The following is a 25226-nucleotide window of genomic DNA, read 5'->3' as shown; positions in this document are numbered from 1 at the left end:
TACAGCGTGGTCCAGCATGGCACAGTCTAGAGGTCGACCGATTTGGGTTTTTGGATCCCTTTGGTCACTATGCACTTCTACTTTTTTGGTAGATGGCAGAATGATTTTTGCAGTAAATAAATAAAATTTAGTCCTGTGTATAGGATTTACACCCATTCCTTTTAATGCAGAATTTGTAACCTTTGGGGATTCAATACGAGACGCAGACCAACCAAAGTTCTCATGTGGTGTTACTTAGGGCTGGGACAAAATATCGGATCGGATCGCAATACTTTTTGCTGTAGCCGGCTTTTAGCCGGTTTGAAAAGCAAAGCCAGTAACAATAATTTCCATCGGGCGATTTGGCCAAACAAAATATTGAGAGAAAAGATAAAGAAAAATATATTAAATATAACATTTGATCTAAGTCAGTGACTAGCATAGCAAAGTGTTTTAGAGACATGCTTAAAGGGGCTAGATGCAAGTTTGCCATTTCATACTCACTACTGCCACCTCAGGTCATACGTGTAACTGCACCTTCTATATTGCTGGGTTGCAGGTGACATCACAGCGCTCTAAAGGCCAATGCTATTGTATGGAGGAAAAATTATTTTATTTTTGAGGAAATTTTTGGTCTTGTACAGAGAGATTATGGACCCAGTGAATGATATTAATGATCATTTTTCTAATTCATAAATTTTCTTTTGAGCTACGACTTGTGAAAGTGTAATGCTGTTAATAGGAAAAACTGGCACCTGCCCCCCGCTGGGCCCGATGACATCATCACATTCTAGAACCTGCAACCCACCAATTAAGCTCGTGGTAATTTGGACCGAAGTAACACGTTTTTGAGTGACAGTGCAGGATTTTAGAGGCAGTTGTGGTGAACAGGTCTGGGCTCATTCAACACATTAGGACATTGTTGAAACATGTAGGGGGAGGAAAATACATAATAAAAAAAAACATTTTTAAACTCCGTATAGTCCCTTAAATATTAAGAAAGGTTCAATATTTCCATCGCTTTTTCTTCGTTCTTCGTCACATTTTCCAAGAAAACGGGAAACTACAGGTTCATTTACTTTTATAAAAGTGTGTGAAGTACGGCTGAAACAACTAATCGATTAATTGACAACTAATCGATTACTAAAATAGTTGTCAACTATTCCAGTAATCGATTAATCGTTTTCTAGTAAACACAGACTAAAATTGAGCAAAAAAGACATGACAATTATGTATTTTGGATGAAAACCTACTTTGTTTTTTAAAGTTAGGGTCTGCAGTGTTTTGTACATCGTAAATTTCATAAATATCTGTCTTTGTCTCGTCCAATCAAAGCAGAATTAGCACAAAGAGCCTCCTGCAAACGTTTACTTTAAGTTTACTCCATCCACGTGTCCTCAAGCGGCGCCACTTTAGCTTTATGTGATAAAAAAATTGAAAAAAAATACAATTTCCATGCACCTTTCACAGCAAAGCGATTAATCGATTAATCGATTACCACAATAATCGTTAGTTGCGGCCCTAGTGTGAAGAACTCAACAGCGAGGATATTCTGTAAACTCCTGTGTGTTCAGTCAGACTGCAGGCTCTTCCTGGGAATGTGGAAGGGTTTAGAGGCACGTCCCTCGGTCAGTCTGCGCAGACCGCCTTGGCTTAGTTACCGGTGTTCGGAGCCGCTCTTGAGTGTGGCTGACCCGGGTCCGCGGTGAAGCGCTCAAGACTGACTTTTGATGACTTTAGAACTGTCGATTTGTCCCTCCATAATATTTCAGTGGTGAGAGACGTTAGATTCCTTCTGTCAGAGTTAAAGTGCAGATGAGTGGGGTACGTCCGCGCACCTGACGCTCTCCATCGTCTCCATGAGCACGACTTTGTTTGGATTGGAGCTGCTTTCGCATTTTCCTCACGTTGTTCTTTCATTAGAAATAGCTGTGTTTTGGACCCACTAAAACGCTCGTCTACGCTCGGTCTAAATTAGGGCTGAACGATATGGACAAAATTTCATATCTCGATATTTATGCCAGATATCTCTATCGATATGATACGATACAACTATGTGTTAGGTGAAAACCAAGCATTTTTCAGAAAAATAAAAACGTAATACAAAAGAGTGCAGTTTAATTGATGAAAATCTATATGGTTTATATCTTGCTTTTTCGATTTGAATGGTTTGAATGTTCATATCTTGATATCAATGCGATAAAGATATATCGTTGCTTTTTTGATATTAATATCTTGTATGTTTATATCTCGATATTGATGCGATGACGATATATCTTTCAGCCCTACGGACAACCATCTCTGCAGCACTGCACCATCATGGCCTGATGATTGGAGTGCTGCAGAGATGGTTGTTCTCATTCAGAAATTTATTCAATTTGTTGTTGTTTTTTTCTCATCCATCTACACACGATAACCCATAATGACAAAGGGAAAAAAGATTTTTTGAATGTTTTGCAAATTCCTTTCAAATAAAACTGCAGCACCCCACTCATCAGACTTTATGGTAGAGATGGTTGTCCATCTGCACGGTTTTCTCATTTCCTCAGAATAACTGGAGCTCTGTCAGAGTGAGTCAGTCTAATACTCCTGTGTATGATGCTTCTAAAAGTGTCGAACTGTAACAGCAGGGGCTGCTGTATATTCATGTTTGGTAGGTACTTCAGAGGGAACTTGTTTGAAGGACAAAAGTTGATTCCAAAACATAAAAAGGTGATCCCTTATGATTCTGAACATAAAATACAGGGCTCACAAAAACTTAGGGCACACTCAAAACACAATGTAACTCCAAGTCAGTCAAATTTCTGGGATATCAGACTGTCCAGTTAGGAAGCCACGCTTATTGTGAATCAATTTCACTTGGTGTTGTGGAAATTAAACAGACAACCGGTGGAAATGAGAGGCAATTAGCCAGATCACTCCAAAAGAGGAATGGTTTTGCAGGTGGTGACCACAGACCATTTCCCTGTCTTCATCCTTTGTGCCGTATTTTTGGAACACTTTTGCATTTGTCCAGTGTTCTCACCACTAGAGGTATCATGAGGAGGCATCTACAACCCACAGAAGTCGCTCAGGGAGTGATGCTCATCCAAAATGGCACGTCCATTCGTGCTGTGGCAAGAAGGTTTGCTGTGTCTCTTAGCGCAGTGTCCAGAGCATGGAGGAGATACCAGGAGACAGGCCAGTACATCAGGAGACCTGGGGGGGGCCGACCGAGGTCAACAACCCAGCAGCAGGACCGCTATCTGCTCATTTGTGCACGGAGAAACAGGAGAAGCACTGCCCGAGCCCTACAAACTGACCTCCAGAGGGCCACAAATGTGCATGTTGGTACTCAAACGGTCAGAAACCGACTCCATGAGGGTGGTGTGAGGGCCCGACGTCCACAGGTTGGGCTGGTGCTTACTGCCCAACACCGTGCAGCCCGATTGGCATTTGCCCGAGAACACAGTGATTGGCAGATTGGCCAATGGTGCCTTGTGCTCGTCACGGATGAGAGCAGGTTCACCCTGAGCACATGTGACAGACGTGACAGAGTCTGGAGACGCCCTGGAGAACGTTCTGCTGCTGCAACATCATCCAGCATGACCGGTTTGGTGGTGGGTCAGTGATGGTCTGGGGAGGCATTTCATTGGAGGGCCGCACAGCCCTCCATGTGCGAGCCAGAGGTTCCCTGACTGGCATTGGGTCCCGGGATGAGATCCTCAGACCTATTGTAAGACCATATGCTGGTGCTGTGGGCCCTGGGTTCCTTCTGATGCCTGATAATGCCAGGCCACATGTGGCAAGAGTGTGTCAGCAGGTCCTGCATGATGAAGGTATTGATGTTATGGACTGGCCTGCCCGTTCCCCAGACTTAGATCCAATAGAGCACATCTGGGACATCATGTCTCGGTCCATCCATCAACGCCACGTCGCACCACAGACTGTCCAGGAGCTGACTGATGCTCTAATCCAGGTCTGGGAGGAGATCCCTCAGGAGGACATCTGTGGTCTCATCAGGAGCATGCCCAGGAGTTGTAGGGAGTGCATTCAGGCACGTGGAGGCCACACACACTACTGAGGATGATACAGACTCGTTTTGAGGAATTTCTACAGAATTTGGATCAACCAGTGACCTGATTTGTCACTTTGATTTTGGATCCAGACCTCCAGGGGCTGAGAATTTGATTTCCATTCAACATTCTTATGTTATTTTGTTCTCAACACATTGCCCTACACTATGAATAAAGATTTTCATTCGAAAAATCGAATTGATTGACATCTAGGATGTGTTTTTTGAGTGTGCCCTAAGTTTTTGTGAGCAGTGTATATAAAATAGGTGCACAAACTTGTGACCAATTTTCACTGCGATGTTGCTCCCCTTTGGCCTATGGAATTGTGGGAGGGCTTATTTTGAAGCTTTGACAGTGCAAAAAAAAAAAAAGAGAAGTCTCTATCACTTTTGATAACTGAGATATCAGCCTTTTTATCGGTTTCAGATATATTGGCCAACAGCCGATATTGAAATTCTGGTAGGCTGAGCTGGCTTCTGAGGAGAGTGCTGGGAGGTTTTATTCCACATGTAAAGCGTCTTTGAGTGTCCAAAAAAGGGCTATACAAGTTTGATGTATTATTATTATTATTATTATTATTAAAGAGTTAATCGGCTTGTGCTTTGGCCCGACGTGAAAACAAACAGTGCTTCATGATGGCGTAAGAGGCAGTATTATGCTTTTTGCAGGGATTCAGTTCATTTCAAACTTGATCACTATCTTACACTTTGTTGCTTAGAAAATGCTATAAATTCAAGATTGCTCGTGGCCTGACGTCTGCCTTGACTCGTAGCAAATGGTCACTGTCTCTTTAGCAGCTCTGCTCCCCTCAATCCCACCTAAACAAATCTGGAGCTGTTTTTGTTTGTAGTACTGAAGCATTGGTGTTTTTTTTTTTTGAGGAATAAGCTGTGCCATGAAGAGGGACATGGTTAGGAGAAAAGAAGGAAATGTGAGCGTAGGGGGATGATGTGTGACTGCTGCTACAGCACAAGCAATAGGAGATTTAAGGACTACTCAAACCTGCATGAGTGGCTCGAAACACTACTTCACGTATGTTTTTGATGATGGAACAAGATAGTACCATGGTAAAAAGCTCTAAAAAGTTGGTTTTGCATGATACCCCCTTTTTAATGCGTGGCTACTCTCATTTCAGTTAGTGCACTCAGATGACTGCCAGTTCACCTCCTCTATTGCGGTTCTGGTCAATGTATTTGTTTACAAAAGAGAACATAATTTTTTTAGGTGACAAATAATTGTTTGAATACTCAGTCCCTCCAGGATTTCACGATGTTGCGATTGCAACTATTGACGCAACATCAAGCAAACTACGCGAAATCAGTACGGTCTTGGAGTTGCAACTTTTCCAAAAGCCTGCAACTTTCCTGCAACTTTTCCAATTATCCGCAATTTCCTTCGCAACTTTTCCTTAACTCCACAACTTATGTGCAACTAAAGTGTGTTTCTGATCTGTTAAATCCATTGGACTTGTATATTATAATATATCACCGGTATATTCGTATATATGAACAGCACCTCCGCCTCAGACTGAAGGATTTTCGCCTCCTCTCACTCGCCTGGGCCTTTACAGCGTGAGCCGCTGTGTGTTGCTGTGTGCTCCTACCACACTCTGTCCAAGTTGCTTTTCTCTGCTACTGGATCTTTATTTGGCAATATAGGCTTTTATCTGACAGATAAACACTAGGGATGGTCCGATATGAACATTTACTGCCGATACCGATATCCGATATTTGCCTTGCTGCTGTGGCCGATATCCGATATTTGCCGATAGTTATTTTTTCAACAAATTCCCGCGGTTTTGCGATATACCGCTCACTGGCGTCAGAAGCATTTCGAAGGTGGGGGGGACACATTTGAACAGGTGAGGGGGACTATCCAAACACCTGAGCCGCTGTTCTCCTGCCAGACCTGGCGCTTTATGAAAAACTGAGTAAATTAGGCTCTTATTATGAGATGGCGCTCATGTTCGCGTGATCATTTATTCAGCTTCAGCCTCTTCACTCCGACCATCGCAAACAAACATCTCTGCGCTTGTATCGGTATATTTCCCACAAATGCAGATCAAATTGAGTGAAAGGAGAAAGGAAGCAAACATTTACCTGTCAAATGAATTGTTCTGATATTATTAGGCTAAGTTACAGTCCAGACAGCGAGGTTTAGCACGCGTGTTGACCTGTTGAACACTCGCGCCAGCCCGGTGCAGTTTCGCCAAACTCACGCTACATCAGCTTCATCACCCGCTTTGTAAACACATCCCAAACTAAAGTTCCTTACCTTAAAGTTACTGGTCAGGCCCTTTGTACTGATGAAGAGGGGAAACACGCTGTCCACCTGCCGCGGACCGCGAAGAGTCCTGCTCCTCCATGATAATCCGTGAAAAAGTCAGAAAACACGACGCACGAGTGTCCTTGTGCTTTGGTTTGGTCAGATCTGCCAGCCCATCCAACGATAAACCTCTTGTCTTCATAGATTTGCCGTTTTCCCCCGGTTTACAGAGCCATGTTTACATTTCAGCCGCTCTGAGGTGACGGTATAAACACAGCTACGCAAAGTGGAGCGAATGCGCCGCGGAGCGTCGTGGCGCAGATAATGCCAAAACATTTTGTTTTATGGAAAATGAAACGCGGGTCAGATTTTATTGTTTGCCCTCGGGCCGCCTATTGAATAGGCCCAGTCAAAACTTTAAGTAAATGCGTCCTGCTCATGTGCATATGGAGCTGCATCTCGTCATCCACACACTCCGCGCTGATATGTGACTGCTGCACCTCACCTGCTCAGGGCGGCTGTTTTTTTATTTTATTTTCACCTGTCTTTTTTGAGACTTTTGTTAGTTTTTTCGTTGAGACACTTGTTCTGGTATATTATTAGTCCCTTTTCTGGCTAAATTTCGTTTCCTTAACAGGGCTCCAGACTAACATTTATTTTAGTAGCGCTGGTGCTACCAACTTTTTCATTTGGTCGCACAGACTCGAGACACAATATATATATTCACCATTTTAATAAATTAAAACAAGGACAGTTATAAACATGTTCAAAATCACTAATAATTGATCCTAATCAGGGTTCAAGACTAACTTTTATTTTAGTAGCGCTGGTGCTACCAACTTTTTCATTTGGTCGCACAGACAATATTTTGGTCGCACAGACTCGAGACACAATAACAAAATTCATCATTTTATTTAATTAAAACAAGAACATTTAAACATGTCTTAATTGAAGTCAGGCCAGCTCTTATAATTGGGCCTCCTTTTACGCTGGCCAGACTTCCTCCATGTTTTCACATCTTCTTTGGCATCATAGTCAGCCAGCTCTGGTCCCTCTACACTGATGCGGATCAAGTCGCTCACAGTGTCAGTGTGAAGACGGGCCCTAACATCAGATTTGATTCTGTTCTGAGCTGAGAATCCTCTCTCACACACAGCTGAAGAGACCGGGAGCACCAGCATAATCTCAACAACTTGTAGAATGTTCTGAGATGGAAGGGCAGAAAAAAAAAATCAAACTTTTTTCATTTGTTTATTGACAGAGGAAGTAATAACCATATATGCATACCTGAAAGTCTGTGCAGTAAGGCTCTTTTCTGAGCATGACTTCCCACAGGCCAAGATATGTCTTGTCTTTAAACATGGAAAAGACACACATCTTCAGCTCCTGGAACTCCTCTGTGGCTTTGGGTTTATCACAGCCATTTCTTTATAATACAATGAAATTAGAGCAGTTAATAGTTGTCTAAATGTTAATTATATGGGGAAAAAGTCACCTACTTGTCAAGGACAGAAGAGAAGTGCTCTAGGAGAAAATCAACTTCTTTCACCCCATAATCAAAGAGACTGTGCCTTTCATCTGGCCAGGAGTGATGATTAAACACATTAAAACATCTCACAGCCTTGGCTGTTGGGATGTCTTTAATGTGCTCTTCTAAAAGAGAAAACATTCAATATGAACAAAAATGAAAACTACAATTAATCTAAATATACAGCATGACTGCAAAATCCAAGCTACCAAGAAGACTGCCAAATCTGTGCTTCAAATGCTTGATAGTGGCATCACAGGTAAGTTTTATAGCTTTCTGGAGCCTAGGGGCAGATAGATCAATGTCACCCCTCAAGTGAGTGATTCCCTGTAAAAAGAATTTTTTTTTACAAGGTCACCAGTGATACATCTGTTTGAACATTATAATATGTTTATTTCAAAATGGATAAAACATGAGATTAATGAGATAAAACAAGATAAAACAAGATTTACTTCTATTTTGAAATTTTAAAATCAAAAATATACCTGAAATCTGATTGTCTCATCCCCTGACTGCTTCATGACTGCAGTAAAGTCAGCCAGTCTGCCATTTGATTTTGGCTTCGTTTCCATCATTTTGATGGTGTGCAGAAGGGTCTCAATGCCACTTATTGCCTGACAATAACTTAGTCTTTTTAACTAGCTTGTGCAGATTAAAATTGGCCATTTTTCAATTCAATTTAAAATACCTGGGGGAGGATGACCGTGTTTCTCTGCAGCAGTAAGCTGAACTTGCTTATTACATCAAAAAGATCAGACAGGAAGTAGCAGAATGCCACAAAAGTCCCATCTTCCATCGTGTTTTTTACCTGCAATATATGTTATGTTCAGTATAAATAAAGGTTTAATAAAAAGAGCACTACATATACCTTCTTTGCTCTGCCTGCAATGTCAGCATTGGTTGATGCACTAGCCAGGTGGTCCATATGGGTGTAGACCACAGCATACTGCCCAGGACACTGGTAGCTACCCTCAGTTCCTGGCTTCAGCAGAGTGTTGAGGCTCCGTGAAACATGAGGAAGCCACCTTGTTCCTTTGACTCCACCTGGGGAATTCACCTGGACCCCCAGATCAGTCCCCAAAGCCCTTAGCTCTCTCCAGGATTTTGGGCTGAAATGGTAGGTTTTCCAGACAAGGTGGAGAAGGTCATGTACTTGACCAACAAGCGCCACCTCCCTCTGGACATTCAGCAACCCCAGTTCAAGTCTGTTAAAACACAACACGTTATATCACTAGTGTTAGACACTGCAAGTAAATTTCCAACCTTCTCAGTGAAGCTACCTGTGTGGCATACAGTGAAATGGGATTATGAATGAACCAGCCTCTGCTTGTAGGTAGGCTATCACTCCACCTTTTTGGCCCAGGTTCACTGCAGCACCATCTGCCCCCATTGCCACAGTTTTGTCCAGCCAGTCTGCAGCTTCTGTCCCAAGACTGGCAAAAGCTTTTTTCACTGAGGAATAAATGCCTTTAACACAAAATAAAAAACATCCTTAATCCACCAATAGCAAATTTTACAGATTTTCACCAATCAAGTATCAAAGTTTGTACAACACACTTCCCTTGCTAAATTTTCAGAATAAAAGTACTCAATGCGAATAAAAGGAGGTCGCTTTTATTTTTTAAACAAGAATTACACTTTGACAACATAAGCTGAGAAACCAGAAAGCTTTACACGTCAAACTTTTTTTTGCCGATGCAAAGGATGTAAACACGCTGGAATGTTTGTGTTCGTCTACAATGAGGTGAGTAGTTGAGTGAGCTTGTTAAGATAGACATACAAACCTCCTGCATGTGCGTGTTCAGCCTCAGTTTGTCCAATTAGGATGTTCTTCGGTACTCCTTTGTCAACGATGCGGGCGTACACTATAACGCACTCCTTCGTGGAAATGTCAGTGGCGCTATCCACCATGAATGACAGGTAGCGAGCCAGAGAGAGTTTACCAGCTGTCTTCTTCATTATATTGTCAGCTATTATGCCGATGAATTGGGCGCAGGCCACGTCGTTTGCATAAGTCGGGTTAACATTGAGGCCATTTTTCTTCATCAGCAGGATTTGAGACTTAAATTTTGAGAAGGGCAGTTCCTCTTTTGCTATGTTGTAAGCGGTGTTAAACTTTATAATCATTTCGTTTTCTTCTGTTGTGCTGTTATTGTTTTCAATTCTCTTAAATGAAGACGGTAGTGTTTCTGTTGTCATGCAGCGGTCTCTACAAGTGTTATGCTTTTTGCTCTCTCCGTGCAGCTTCATACTTTCGGATTTAAATTGCGTTGAACCAGTAACAAATTTGGATTTACCAGCGGTAGTCACTCCGCATTTCTTGCAATAAACACAGGTCATGACCATACCGTCATACCTAAGCCAGGGATATTGCTTCAACCAGTGGGACTGAAAACTGTATTTTTTCCGCTTCTCTTCATGATTAGCTTGTTCTATCTCCTCGTCTATAACCTGCCTGCTCTGCTCTTGCTCTCTCGTAATATCATCATTGTCTTCATTCACCGAGTCCATCTCCTCCTCCCTTCCTTTTTCTGCTTGTGGTTCCTCCTGACTGGCATTTTTCTTGAAATAATCAGAAATTGTTCGCTTCATTTTACGTAATTTGTTGTTTTCGCGGGGTTAAAACAACAAATGAACCCCGCGAAAATGTTTACATTCTTTACATAGCCCAGGCTCGCCCTGTGTGTTTGATGCTGATGCGTGTATGCGTGCCTGCGTGCGTGTGTGCGTGTGTGCGCGCGCGTGTGACAGCTTCAGAGAAGTGCTCTGGAGATGCTGTTGGTACCATTCTTTTTTCTTTCTTTTTTTTTGCTCGCACAGATGCGGCCACTTATTTTTTTTACTCGCACGTTCTCTAAAAATAGTCGCATATGCGAGCATTTTGGTCGCAGTCTAGATCCCTGCTAATAATGATTAAAATAGTGTTTCATATTAATAATAGAGTGATTTTACATAATTTTATTATTATTATTTTTTACATTGTTCTGCTTTAATTTTGTGTTTTCAATCCATTATTATTCATCTTCCTTGACAATTGTTTGCCTCTTTCTTTCCAAATATGCAACATCACTGTCACTTATTTAGCCTAAAGCCTAAATAAAATACAGGAGCTGAATCTGCTGTGGCTGAGGGAGAGGGTGGGCCATAACAGCAGCTGTTAGCTTTATGTTAGCTCTCTGTTAGCTTTACATTAGCTCTCTGTTAGCTTTACGTTAGCTCTCTGTTAGCTTTACGTTTGCGCTCTAAAACAAGCTACTTCTGACCGCGAGAAGATCAGAGCGAACTCAGGTCGGAACATAAACCGCTGAACTCTTTCTGCTCCTGTCTCCTCCTCTCGAGCTCGTGCTTCTCTCTGACCTGCGCTCGTGAGCTCGCCGCTCGGCTGCCGCTCGGCTGCCACTCGGCTGCCGCCCCAAAAGGCGAACATAAAAGTGAAAATGTACTACTGTGGGAAAGTGCGTATTGGCAGAAAGTAATAGAAGGTTATTTCATGTCGGGACACGTGGCTTCTGTTGCTGTCTGTATTTCACCTGTCTCTGGACAAAACGTATAACTGACTACCAGCTGACTTCTTCAATAATAGTAGAAGCTTAGGTGTGTGCGTGCGTGTTTGTGCAGTGTGTGTGTGTGTGTGTGTTCTCAGAGTAGTGCTCTGGAGACGATGTTTATAACGTTGTTTGTAGCACGCCTCATAAAGCCTATTAGACCTTTTTTTTTTTTGCTCGCACAGGTGCTCCCACTTATTTTTTTTACTCGCACATTCTCTAAAAATAGTCGCATATGCAAGCATTTTGGTCGCAGTCTAGAGCCCTACTTAAAGGCATTTTTTTTTTTGGTGGTGATGACGGTGAGGAACGCAGACCCTCGGTGTGCGTCACATGACCGCGGTATGGCACCCCAGGCCTAATTTCAACGTTAAAAATCAATAGAAAGGCTCACTCAAATGTGGTAAAGTTTGTAAATTGTTCCATTATTGGAATGTCTTATGCTTACGCCTGGGACACGTCTCACACACCAGGATGAAACAAACTTTTTTATTAGAAGAATATTAAAAAGACCAAATGCAATGTTGGAGTGAAATGTCATTTTGTTTTTGGCTAAATATTTACTCAGACCTACTTATTATTATACTTTCACCCATGTCCTCTATTAATGGGAAACACTGACACTGGGAATATGCTAGGCTACTATTTATTGTATTTTTTATTAAAATATGTAGTCTACCATGTTGTTTAAGTTACATGTTTTAACTTTAAACAAATCTGATAAACTGCTCTGAGGACACACAGCTCTGTATGAAGCTTTGGAATTGCAAAAAATATCATCATGTCACTTTAACAGCACCTTATTTGAACTTATGAGTTGGTTTAGAGCTGGCAAAAAGCAAACAGTAGATTTACAAGATTAGCATGAGCTTTGGACTGCACTGTTTTCAATGGTAAATGCGCTAACGATCGCAAATGCGTCTAATTAAATATGTGCGGAAATGCGGACATAACGCCTCGTTTTCACGGGTCATTAACATGACAAAAGTGGGCGGAGTAAACGTGAATACAGACATTATCATCACTGTAGTTAGACCTACATGATGACAGAAAGGTCATGTTTACATGTTAGAAGCTATGCTAGCGCTAACAAACAAAGTTATAAATCTGATGTCTGGACGGAGAAACTTTTACAACACTCACCACTCAGATATAGCGACAAATAATCCATCAGAAAATGATTCCTGTTAATCCTGACTCAAAATTATGTCCATGGAGGCAAATTTAGTCCAGTTTGTTCCAGCAGCCACTTGTGTCTCTGCATCTCTGTGGAGTCCAAGTGTCCGCTCCACTTTGTTTAAACTTAGTAAAAACATACTTTCTTTTGGAGACGTATGAATTTGTGCTGGAGGTTCTTTATTTTTAGGAGCCACTGTTTATTTTAGATAACTTGAATAAATTGTTGCCCCAGTCAGGTCAGTGCAGCCCGTCTACACTGCTGCTGCTTTCAGGTGCGCTACGACATTACGGTGCAGTAAATAATTAAAAGAAAAAAAAATATCAGCCGATATTTTCCCATATCGGACCAATACCGATATGTGAAAAAAGGACAAATATTGGCCGATAATATCGGCGGTGCCTATATATCGGCCATCCCTAATAAACACTGCGTGTGTGTATAGACATTTTTTCCCCCCGTGATGCGGTGGCGTTTGTGTGAGGGGCTTGTGCTTTCTTTGTTGTGCGAACTTTAGGAGTCACAGTTCTGTTGAACCGGAGCTGAAGCTCAATGTTGATGTGTGAAATAAACAGACATTTCTTCCTTTGGTCTGTTCTGGTCCTCAGATTCTTAGGTATGGCTCCATATTATTAGGTTTGTGTGGAGTCAGGAGGGACCGCTCCAGTGCCAGTTAGCTCCGGCCACTTTCTGTAGCTGAGCGGACGAGACAAGAGGGGAGGGGGGCGCACATGGTTCTGTTATTTTATTTTATTTTATAAATGATTCAACTATTTAAACAGATATTTTTGTCTTTTCTCATTCCCCAGAGTCTCTTTGGTTAAAACTGATGTAAAATGCAAAAAAAGTTAGATTTTTATGTACAGATATATTGTTTTAAGCAGAAAAAAGTGTGCAACTTTTCCTTGCAACTTTTAGAAAAATGGCCCATGAAATCAGGCATCTTACCCCGCAACAATCACAAAAAATGCCTGCGAAATCCTGGAAGGACAGAATACTCATTTATGGCTGAAATTATCATAATTCTTTTTCCATTGACGAGCAGCGCTAGTTTGAGCGGTGCGGCTCGCTTATAGCGAGTTATGACAATATACAGCGCTTAAAGTATTCCAGCCGAGGGACCGGTTTCCGGCTTGAGGGCAGGTCCGGCCTCCGGCACAAGCAAAACGTATTTATCAGGCTGCAAATTGCAGTTGGAGGCACTTTAATCTGACTTCAATAACACACCGGTCCCGTTCAACTTACCTGTCACCACTATTGCCACCCGCTGGAGAACTCGGCTGTTATATATGTCTCCTGATTTTCTGCGCATTTGTGAAAAAGACTCGCCTTTCTTCTTGCGGTCCCTGAATGCATCTCTCACGAAGACTCACTAACAAGCTTCTCTCTGAAACCAAAACACACCGATGTAGCTACTGTTGATCGCTTATTTACCACTTTAGACATGTAAAAGAAACGGCGATGGGCGCAGGGCAGGTGAAAACCGGCCCTTTGTTATGGATTAAGTTTTGCCAAATGGACGGTAATGACCGTCCAGATGAGTGAGAATCATCGGATAAAGACGCTAAGAGCAGCAAGTTCTACGACTGATCCACAGCGAGTTTATTTACTTGGAGTACAGTCGGGCTAACGGGGTCACTGTGTTGCCGCCCTTATCACCCACGCTATAATAAGCACTTAAAGGCTCTGTTGCTCTCATGAAATCATTTGCTGACTCGGATCTGTCCATCCCCGGTACCCCGCACGAGAGCATGCTGTCGGACCTGCCCCGCTCCGCTGCGTGCCTCTTTCTGCAGCCGTGTGCGCAGTGAGAGAGGTGTGCACGGGAAAGAGACCCTGTTGGCCCCCGAGCTGCTGCCGCTAACCCGCTGTAAAAAGCGAAACGCCTTCATGTTGAACAGAGCCTCGCACTGTTTTTATTCACAAATACTCGAACTTTAGAGTTTCCATTGGAGTCTATTTTTCCCAAAAACGGCGCACGCAGTAGTGTACACACACACACACACACACACACGTGTGCACGTTCTCACGTGCACGTCAGTGCGAGCCGGTGTTGACCCACTGGACAAGCTGAAAGTAGCAGAAAACAGGCTCTGGCTCTAGTTCATTATTTTACAGCAGTTTTCATTTGTGCTCAGTCTCAGAGCTACAGCCAAATCTAACTAACAGCCTGATTAACAAAACATGTATAAGACTTAATGGGACTATAAGGAGTGTAAAAATGTTAAAATGATGTATTTTCCTCCCCTACATGTTCCAACAATGTCCTAATGTGTAGAATGAGCCCAGACCTGTTCACCACAACTGCCTCTAAAATCCTGCACTGTCACTCAAAAACGTGTTACTTCGGGTCCGAATTTCCGTCATGCACGAAGGTGCAGTTACACGTATGACCTGAGGTGGCAGTAGTGAGTATAAATTGGCAAACTTGCATCTAGCCCCTTTAATCCTTTACTAGATAATTTAGAAAAATATTAACTTTTAGTGTATGTAGAGTGAATGTGTAATTAAAAGTGTAATAAAAAATATAGGCCTGAGCTACATTGCCTATATACAGTAGCCTAAATCTAACATTTGTATTTTCCTTTTAAACTACCGATAAAAGTACTGTTACATTTACAACACCGGATTGATAAAGAGTACAGTATCAATAAGAGGAGTAGTATTGATAAAAGTCCTGGTTGAGCCACAGAAAGTTCAGGCTCAGGATTTTTTTTTACACTTAAGCCCTGAATATATCAGAAGTTGCATGTCTGTGTCCCCATTTTGCACTGCGCAATCTGAGCGCTTTGAGCTGTGGACAGGGGTGTGAGGGTACAGGCTGGCACACCTGAGTGAAGTGCGGTGGTGTTTGGTGATGCTCTCTCGTGGCCAGGGCGTGAACGTCTACTGATATTTAATGGTCGACTTATTTGTCACAGTAGTTGATGTGATGACGTCATAATATTAACAGCAGAGGAAAAATGCCTTATTTACATTGAGTACATTATGTCCATGTCCAAATCTCTCTCCCCCTCCGTTTGTCTCACTCTCCTTCTGGCCTCCTCTCTACTCCTCTGTACTGTTAGGATCTTAATCGTTGTAAATCCAAGGTCTGACGCATACAAGCTTTCGGTCCAGGAGTGTTAGATCTTAGTTTCCATGTGAATGAGTCCATGTGAGAGAAAAGTTAAAAGCTGCGCCGCACAGTGATGGTGGAAAGACGGTCCCGGCTTTAGCTCGCTCGTATCAACTGTTTATATCCTGAAGAAACGCATGCAAAAGTCTATGTGGAGCACTAAAAGTAAGCGCTAACTGGCAATATAACAGTGGTATAACACTGTTGTCAGCACGGCGCCTCGGTATCTCAGCTGTTAGCTCGATTCCCACCTGAACGGGGCCTTTCTGTGTGGAGTTTGCATGTTCTCCCGTGTCTGCGTAGTTTTCCTCACTCCAGTTTCCCCTACCACTTAAAACATGTACAATTGGCCAGGATGTATGATGTGTGGGCGTGTGAATGCATGGTGGTGTGCAGTCGCGACAGTCTTTCTCTCAGTTCTCCCCCATCTTTATCTTTATTTTATTTTATTTTTTCCTTTTTATTATTATTTTAAAAAACAACAATGGACTATAGACCTGCCCCCTGCTGGCCAGCCCTCACACCTGTCCAACAGAGCTGCGCAGCCTGATGACATCATCACACAGCACTAATGTTTTTATGTCGGACCAAAGCATGAGCCATTAGCTTGTGAAATACTAAGGAAACAGAAACAATCATCTCAGCAGCATGAAATAAGTGTTTGCTTTGAGCTCCGTTGAGGTCTGCTCCTGAAGAAGAGTTTTAGACTCTTCTACTAAACAAACCAGTGCCTGGGCCTAGGCTATCGAGGCTTCTAAACAGCTGTTCTCCTTTCATCACATGGTGAGCACTTAACAGTGGCGTTATCTCAAGAGTTAGGTATAAAAAATCTTAGTACAATATTATTTACAGTTCTATCAGGCTCCGCTGGTATTTCAGCTGATCAGACGCCTCACACAAACCGCGCAGGACGGACTTTTTGTGCTTTGGATGGACGAGCGGGAGGGCATCCTTAATAATCGTTTTTTTCTCGATTATGCTATTTTTGTGATCGTCTTGTGTAATAATCGAAATCGTAATTGAATTTTGATTAATTGCACAGCCCTACAGCGAGGTCTTACAATGTCTTTAAAAAGTCTTAAATTCGATTTTGTGAAAATAAGACCGTTACAAAGTCTTACATTTGCTGAAAAGGTGGGTTTAGGTCTTACATTTTAAGTGTGTGTTTTTAAGATCAGCTATTCTTACGATTTATTGTATATTAATAATGCAAGGATTTTCTGTTTGGTTTTTTATGAGGCGATGGTCAGAACCTGGTGCAACGTTTGCAAACCACTGTTTGCCACGAGTGGCATGGCCTTTACTCCATTGGATCCTTTTTAACTTTTGAAGGCAGCTGTCTTTCTGTCAAAAGATCAGTAGGATGCACAGTTGAAAGCAGCACAGGTCAGTGCGAAACGGCTCGAGCCTGCATCGGGCTGGCTACATCCTTAGCATGTCACGTCGCAGGTAGCTTACAGAAGTTATTACACTATTTGTATGTCTCTCTGTTTTGTACCAGACAATCTGGGGCTTTGAGCGGGGGGCAGTGAGAGGGGCGTGAGGGTGACAGGGCTGCGTGAGGGGACAGGGGTACGCACCTGTTTGAAGTGCGATGGTGTTTGGTGAAACCCGTTTCGCGTCTCCTTTGCTCACCGGTGGTACCGTTCTGACAAAGATTGCTTTAACTTGAGTGAACTGGGTATAGATGGTGAACTTAGTGAAAATGTGATGAGGCTCTTGAATTGCTAATTCAAGACGGTGGATTTTTTGTATGGTTTAGCTCCGTGATGAACACTGAACGTCAGGTCCACACATGGCATGTGCCATTTTGAAGTTTGCACTCTCAATTTCGCATTTGCATCGATAATTACACCTGTATGATGTACCTGCAAATGTATGTTTAACAACTTACTATATTTACAACAAACAAATGTAGAGCGCTTAAACATATTTGGAATAGTGTCACTGCTGAAACATGACCTTTTTATGTTTTTTATTTTTCCCAGATAAGCCTGAGCAGTAATGGAAGCCCGTTTGGAGCACAGTCTTATGGGCAGGGCGCCTCAGGCCCTGGGCAGCAGCTAAATCCTCAACAACCACCGCAGCTCCAGAACAAAACCCTCTCAAACAGTTTACCATCCTTCCCCAACGAACTCAAAGCAGCCGCAGTCACTAGTGTGCCAAACATGGTTAGTCTTCTCTAGAATTTGTTTCTGCCTGGTAAGAATGATAAGTCACATGCAGCATGGTGCAGGAAGTACATTGGACCGCAGGTGCAGAGTGGACGTGGACCTAGTGTTGTCAACTTTGAAGCTAGATTTAGCCATTTAACAAACCTCTCACATTTTTGAGAACAGGGCCAGAGCTCTTGCCAGGATTTTTTCGCAGCGTAGGGGCAGCACGGAGAACCTTTAGAAAATTAGATCCCTCTTAAACACTATTTCCTGCGTTTTCTTTTCTTTTTCCTCTTCCTTTTTCTTATTAAAAAAGTAAAAAATAAAAGAAAATCACTCCTATGTTGGTTGAAACACAGCATAGGTAGCGATTGAAAAAATTCACAGCGTAGGGGGCCCTTACGCAGTTCTCCTGCAGCAGTGCATCCAGCAACTGTTTCTTTTTTGTCTTTTTGTGACTCTACTTGTTTGCTGAACACTAAGGTGTGTAGGTTGTAGGCTGGTTTACCATATTAGCTTTCCTTAGCATTGTGCTAGCAACAACAAGGCATAGAAAACTAAAGAGGAAAAAATGGTTGAATATTTAACACTAATATATTCTTTATCTGTGCTCAGCTTCAAGTCCATTCTCTCCTGTGTTGGTGCGTGCGAGTGTATCACTCCTTTATTGCCAGACTAGAGGCATTGCGGCTGGGAGATGGAGAGTCAGAGTTTCACATCATGTCATAGTCTAGGCTATACCACCTTTGCTATGCCCGATCCCGTCAGATTTCGGAAGCTAAGCAGGAAGGGTCTGGTCGGTACTTGGATGGAAGAACGTTTGAGAACACCAGGAGGCCTGGGCGAATGTAGTGAGTGAGTGGTTGGTGGTGGTCAGTCTATCACTCCCAGCCTTCTGTTGCATTTTATCTGTTTGCATTGATACTGCAATCTACAAAGCTCATTATATTTTAACACTGTAAATGGGACACCAGATTTTATGCCTCCCAACTGTTGTTATAATACATCCATGCACCAGCCCCCTGCTTCACTGGACTCACTACGTCGTCTCCTCACTCTGTACTGTAGAGACTGCTCCATTGATCATGCTACAACTCTTTTGCCAGATGTGTTTCACATTGCGTTTGTGACTTTACGTTTTCTATTTCGGGGGTGCGGCGATGATTCACTTTCAGTGCTGCACGAAGTGACAAGCGGGTTGGACTGAAGTTTCGAGCTTCATTTGAGAGATGCCCCCAGTCCCAATGAGTTTATGAATGATAACATATTCCCCGTTTAATCATAATGAGACTATAGTTGCGTAGATGCATTGGCTCATTCAATGACAGCAGACTGATGAATAAGAGCGGTGCATAGGCGCTTATAGCTACACAGAGAATGTGCACTGGGCTGGTGCAGGTCGGCCCAGCACGTGTGACTGGGAGGAATGACAGTGGCGCTGTCTTTAATAGGCAGTTGACGATGTTTACAGTGAACCATCGTGATGGACGATGACATCTCTCGTTATAAGCATTTACATAGTCTATATATAGGCAATGGCATATTATTTGTTTTAGGAGAAATGTTAGATTGCAGGATTTATGGATCTGAACCAGTCATGGAACATGAATTTTGCTACAGAAATGTGTTGAAGAGAAGTTTTTCTCTTCAATATCAAGGCTCTTATTACACTAATACAAATGTAAATCAGAGCTTATTTGCATTTGCTAAATTTTAACGTAATATTTAAGAAACAGTGGGTGAACGGGACAATATTTAGAAGTTTGCATCGTAGCATAGGTCTTTGAAGCTGCGCCCGCCCAGTCTGTGTGCTTGTAGCGTCATACCTCCTGCAACCACGCCTCTTTCTCTCCCCTCTCTTCCCTCTCTGCTAGCTCCGATGTGATATCCATTGTGTCATTTTAAAACCGTTTTGTTTCTGTACGAAAAGCAAAGCGAGACCACGCGGAGTTAAATGGTGAAGCTGCTTTTAGAGAGAGGCCCACACGTCAGAAATAGAGCTGCGCCTTTACTTTAATAATTACGGCTAACACATCATGTCTTCTGGCTTCTGGCAGGCTACTTAAACAAGGGTGTATATTAGCTATAGTCGTGATTTAATTTACAGTGCAATACCTGCAAAGTTTGTTGGTTTACAAGGTCCACAGAGGATGAGTGCGTGTTTCGGATAGGAGGGGGCGTGGCATCACGATGGTGGCTCTCCATCGTGAGCGGACAGATCGTAGTTTACAATATGCTCTCGAACTGTTGAAATTCAAAGAGAAAATGAGTTCACATCTAATACCATACTGTATATTTCATTATCAACTCAATTTGGCATACTATAAACCAGTGGTTCACAACCTGGGGTCAGAGTTTGCTGTTGCTGACAGGGAGCGTTAATGAAAACAATGAGGCAAGTTTTTTTTAAGGTAGCACTAGAAGGCTTTCTTTTAAGGTGGACCAGGGCATTTACGCTGGCAGTCGCAAACATGCGAGTGATTATATTTTTAGAACCCAAAGGCATACATTTGGGAGCATATACGACTAGAATGGTCGCAATTTTGAGCCCTGTATTATTAACATGTGCCACAGATGTGTTCATTACCACACACAGGCTTATTCTCAGTCTCTTGACCGCTGTAAAATGTGAAACTCCAGGGAGCCAGGACTAAGTGAACTTAAAGGTCGCCAAGATTCAGGCAAGATTCATCATCACAAAGTACAACTAAGAAGTGAGAGGAAAATGCACCAAAAAGTTATTAATATCAGAGGTGGGAGCAAGGCAAGCCCTTATGCCCTCTGTTTTAAATTTCAAATCCTTTAAAGTTTTTTTTATTTTAGATTTGTTCAATATTTTGATTTCTGTCTGCAAGTAGCATGTCTCTGCATCAAAGAGAAGGGAAAGTAACTTTTAAATAAATCATAAAAAAGACTAGGCCTAAGACCAAGTTAAAGGTGCATTATGGAATTATTATTTTATGTGGACAAAAGAGTTTGTGGGTATTTGACCTTGTAGTGACCCAGCGGCTGTATGAGTGGTCTGCATGGCACCTTTACTTTCCGTCACAGTGGTCTCCAGGATGCTCCTGGTTCAATTGTTTGGAAGGTTTTCACTGCTGACGGACCCTCTCACCAGAAAACTTACAGAACACTTGATCCTAGAACGTTGTAGGCGCCATGCTGATCACTCATACAGCCGCTGGGTCACTGCAAGGTCAAATACGCACAAATATCAACCTTTTTTAACATAAAAAGTTCCATAATGCACCATTAAGTCATTGGTGCCTAATTTCAAGTTGAATATCAAATCTTAGACCTTTTGTTCAAGTCAAGTCTTAAGTTTTCAAATAAGTGACTCAAGTTCCAAATCCCAACTTGCAAGTCCACACCGCTTGTGAATATACATCTCAACCTGATTTGTGGTTTGTTATTGTTGTGCAAGTTTGATGAAATGTCTAATGGGCTTTTCTTTGGTGCCCCAGCAGCAACTCCAGCAGCAGCCTCAGCAGCAGACGCCGATGCTCCCTCTGGCTGGCGGTGGCGGAGTGGCAGTGCCTTCAGCCGGACCCACTGCCGACCCAGAGAAGCGCAAACTTATCCAGCAGCAGCTGGTCCTGCTGCTGCATGCTCACAAATGCCAGCGCAGAGAGCAGGCCAATGGGGAGGTGAGGGCCTGTGCACTGCCCCACTGTCGCACTATGAAGAACGTCCTCAACCACATGACCCATTGTCAGGCTGGCAAGTCTTGCCAAGGTATGCTTCATCTCCAGATGTAGTTGGTTTTTGGGGGTCTTTTGCATTAGAGTTACCTTTAGATAAACATACGTATGTAAAGTTGTTTCTTATAATACTTATTACATTTAAAAGTGTTTTCACTTTCAGTTAAATGTATCTTTTAATTTTAAGTTATTCATATTTAATGTAATTAATAAAATACAATTTTCTTTTGCTGCAGTTGCTCATTGTGCATCGTCCAGACAGATCATCTCTCACTGGAAAAACTGCACGCGGCACGATTGTCCTGTTTGTCTACCATTAAAAAATGCCAGTGACAAAAGAACTCAGCAGCGTAAGTAGATTGCCTTCAGGTTGGCAAAAAAAATGATTCCTCGTTTACTAAATCGATACTAAAAGTAGTATCGAAGCTAGATATTCATTTGAGCAAATATCATTTTTTTTCTCTGGCTGCATGTTTAGCATGCACAGAGCAGCCTCTCATTATATTATTTTATCACTACTTAGTTCACAATAGGAATTAAAGTGTAACAGTCATTGTGTCCTTGAGTAAGATGTTTACATACACTTGTGAATGCAGTTTCAGAGAAATATGTAACATTGTTGCCATTGTGCAACAGCCCCTCTCTGTCTGCCCCAAGACGGCTGTACTGTTACAGCCACTGTTGTATTTGTAGCTTTGCTCCCAATGTTGAGAATGAATGAATGCAATATGAAAGGCCTTGGAAGACGACTACATTGGGAGGAAAATGTTTGCTAACCCTTTGGAATTTCTTACATTTTTGCCTAAATTGGTCATAAAATGTGGTCTGGTCTTGATTAAAATCACAAGAATGATTATACAGTGTCTGTTTAAACTAATACTACTAGGGATGGTCCGATATGAAAATTTTCTGCCGATACCGATATCCGATATTTGCCTCACTGGTGTGGCCGATATCCGATATTTGCCGATATTTATTTCAACGTTAAAAATCAATAGAAAGGCTTACTCAAATGTGGTAAAGTTTGTAAATTGTTTGTTCCATTATTGGAATGTCTTATGCTTATGCCTGGGACACATCTCACACACCAGGATGAAACAATCCTTTTTATTAGAAAAATATTAAAAAGACCAATTGCAATGTTGGAGTGAAATGTCATTTTGTTTTTGGCTAAATATTTACTCAGACCTACTTATTATTATACTTTCACCCATGTCCTCTATTACTGGGAAACACTGACACTGGGAATATGCTAGGCTACTATTGATTGCATTTTTTATTAAAATATGTAGCCTACCATGTTATTTAAGCTACATGTTTTAACTTTAAACAAATCTGATAAAGGACACACAGCTCTGTATGAAGCTTTGGAGTTGGAAATATCATAATGTCACTTTAACAGCACCTTCAGGGCGCCCCTTCAGGGCGAAACAAGACCCCTCCGCTTCGCGTCGGGGTCCGGTTCGCCCTGTCGGTGCTTATTTTCCCGATAATGACCAGCGTTCTATACATTATCCCTTACTTATGAGGCCAGACTGAATATTTAGAGTTGGTTTAGAGCTGGCAAAAGGCAAACAGTAGATTTACAAGATTAGCATGAGCTTTGATCTGCTTTGTTTTCATTGGTAAATGCGCGAACGATCGCAAATGCGTCTAATTAAATATGCGCGAAAATGCGACATAACGCCTCGTTTTCACAGGTCATTAAAATGACAAAAGTGGGCAGAGTAAACGTGAATACAGACATTATCATCACTGTAGTTAGACCTATATGATGACAGAAAGGTCATGTTTACGTGTCGTAGCCTTTAGCCTGTTAGAAGCTATGCTAGCGCTAACAACAAAGTTCTAAATCTGGCGTCAGGACGGAGAAACTTTTGCAACACTCACCACTCAGATGTAGCGACAAATAATCCATCAGAAAATGATTCCTGTTAATCCTGACTCAGAATCATGTCCATGGAGGCAGTTTTAGTCCAGTTTGTTGCAGCAGCAACTTGTGGCTCTGCATCTCTGTGGTGTCCGAGTGTCCGCTCCACTTTGTTTAAACTTAGTAAAAACAGACTTTCTTTTGGAGACGTGTGAATTTATGCTGGAGGTTCTTTATTTGAAGGAGCCACTGTTTATTTGAGATAATTTGAATAAATTGTTGCCCCAGTCAGGTCAGTGCAGCCCGTCTACACGCTGCTGCTTTCAGGTGCGCTATGACATTACGGTGTAGTAAATAATTCAAAGAAGAAAAAAATATCGGCCGATATTTTCCCATATCGGACCGATACCGATATGGGAAAAAAGGACAAATATCGGCCGATAATATCGGCGGCGCCGATATATCGGCCATCCCTAAATACTACCCAAATAATTATATCTTATCATATTTTTATTGGCCGTAACATGTAAACATTCACAGGACAGGGAGGAGAAAGTAAGTGAACCCTTGGATTTAATAACTGGTTGACCCTCCTTTGGCAGCAGTAACTTCATCCAGACGTTTCCTGTAGTTGCAGATTAGAAAGATTAGTTGCATCACCCACTTTGACTGGGCCATTTCTGAAACCATTCTGATTTGTTTTTGTAATTTTTGCTCATTGTCTTGATGCCGCACGCGTCCTCTTCTGAGCTTCAGCTCTTGGGCAGATGCCCTCAAGCTTTTCTGCAAAATATCTTGAACAACTTGTGAATTAATTTTTCCATCGATGATGGCAAGTTGTCCAGGCTGTGAGGCCACGCTGTCCTGTGAATGTTTACATGTTATGGCCAATAAAAGTAATAACATGTAATTGTTTGGATGGTATTAGTTTAGACAGACACTGTTAACTCATTCTTGTGATTTAAATAAAGATCAGACCGCATTTTATGACCAATTTATGCAGAATTGTGAGAAATTCCAAGGGGGTCACATACTTTTTCCTCCCACTGTGTATGGTTCCAGTGGTCGGATGGCAATTGAGAACATTTTCCACTTGTGGAACCAATCAATCCATTGGAATTGTTCATCTCCTTTAAACATTAAACATTCCTCTTATCAATGCTGCTTTGGGTTGCACCCTCTTTGAACCAATTTTATAAATCTGCAGACCGGAGCCGCTGCCTATTCACAACAGGCTAGACGTCCGCATACTACTTACTGATCATGTTTAGAATGCGCCGGGATCAACCCTTCAGTGGGACTCTTTTTTTTTTTTTTTTTTACTTACTGTCTGGATTGTGGTTGAATTTTAACATATTTTCAACATATTTTCAGAGTCAGAATTTTAATAAAGGATTTTTTTATTTATTTTTATTCACAGCCCTGCTGAGCTCCCCCAACGCAGGCCTCCAGAACCCCATGTCATCAGTTGGTGTTGGCCAGCCCAGTGCTCCCACCATCAATACCTCAGCTCCCATCGACCCCAGCTCCATGCAGAGGGCCTACGCAGCACTAGGGCTGACCTACAACAGTCAGACCACAGGACAGACCCAGGTCCAGCAGGCTCACGGTCCGGGGCAGACCACAACACCCAATGCACAGACTCAACAGCAGCTTCAGCAGATGAGACCCATGGCTCACGGTAATACTATCACTAATGCCTTATTTACACAGAGTACGTTCTTTCAATGGCCCGTTTTACGTACGTCATATCACGCATTCTAGTTTAAACAGTGTCCGTACGTCTTTTATCCGTCATGTAATAATACAGCCTTTTAATCTTCCTAGATTAG

At 42.2% G+C, this 25226-nt stretch overlaps 1 protein-coding gene across 1 annotated transcript in view; it reads left to right on the top strand.

Moving 5' to 3' along the window:
• Nucleotides 1–25226, top strand: part of crebbpa (CREB binding lysine acetyltransferase a) — a 56884-nt gene that overhangs the window by 15463 nt on the left and 16195 nt on the right. Inside the window, exons 3-6 of the mRNA XM_079552918.1 lie at nt 17656–17838; nt 21288–21558; nt 21761–21874; nt 24815–25075. Coding sequence (XP_079409044.1) covers nt 17656–17838; nt 21288–21558; nt 21761–21874; nt 24815–25075 — 829 coding nt within the window. The remainder of the gene's footprint in view (nt 1–17655; nt 17839–21287; nt 21559–21760; nt 21875–24814; nt 25076–25226) is intronic.

This window comes from Gobius niger (assembly GCF_951799975.1).
Source record: "Gobius niger genome assembly, chromosome: 3".
Lineage (NCBI taxonomy): Eukaryota > Metazoa > Chordata > Actinopteri > Gobiiformes > Gobiidae > Gobius > Gobius niger.
This window is presented reverse-complemented; position numbering and strand designations above follow the sequence as displayed.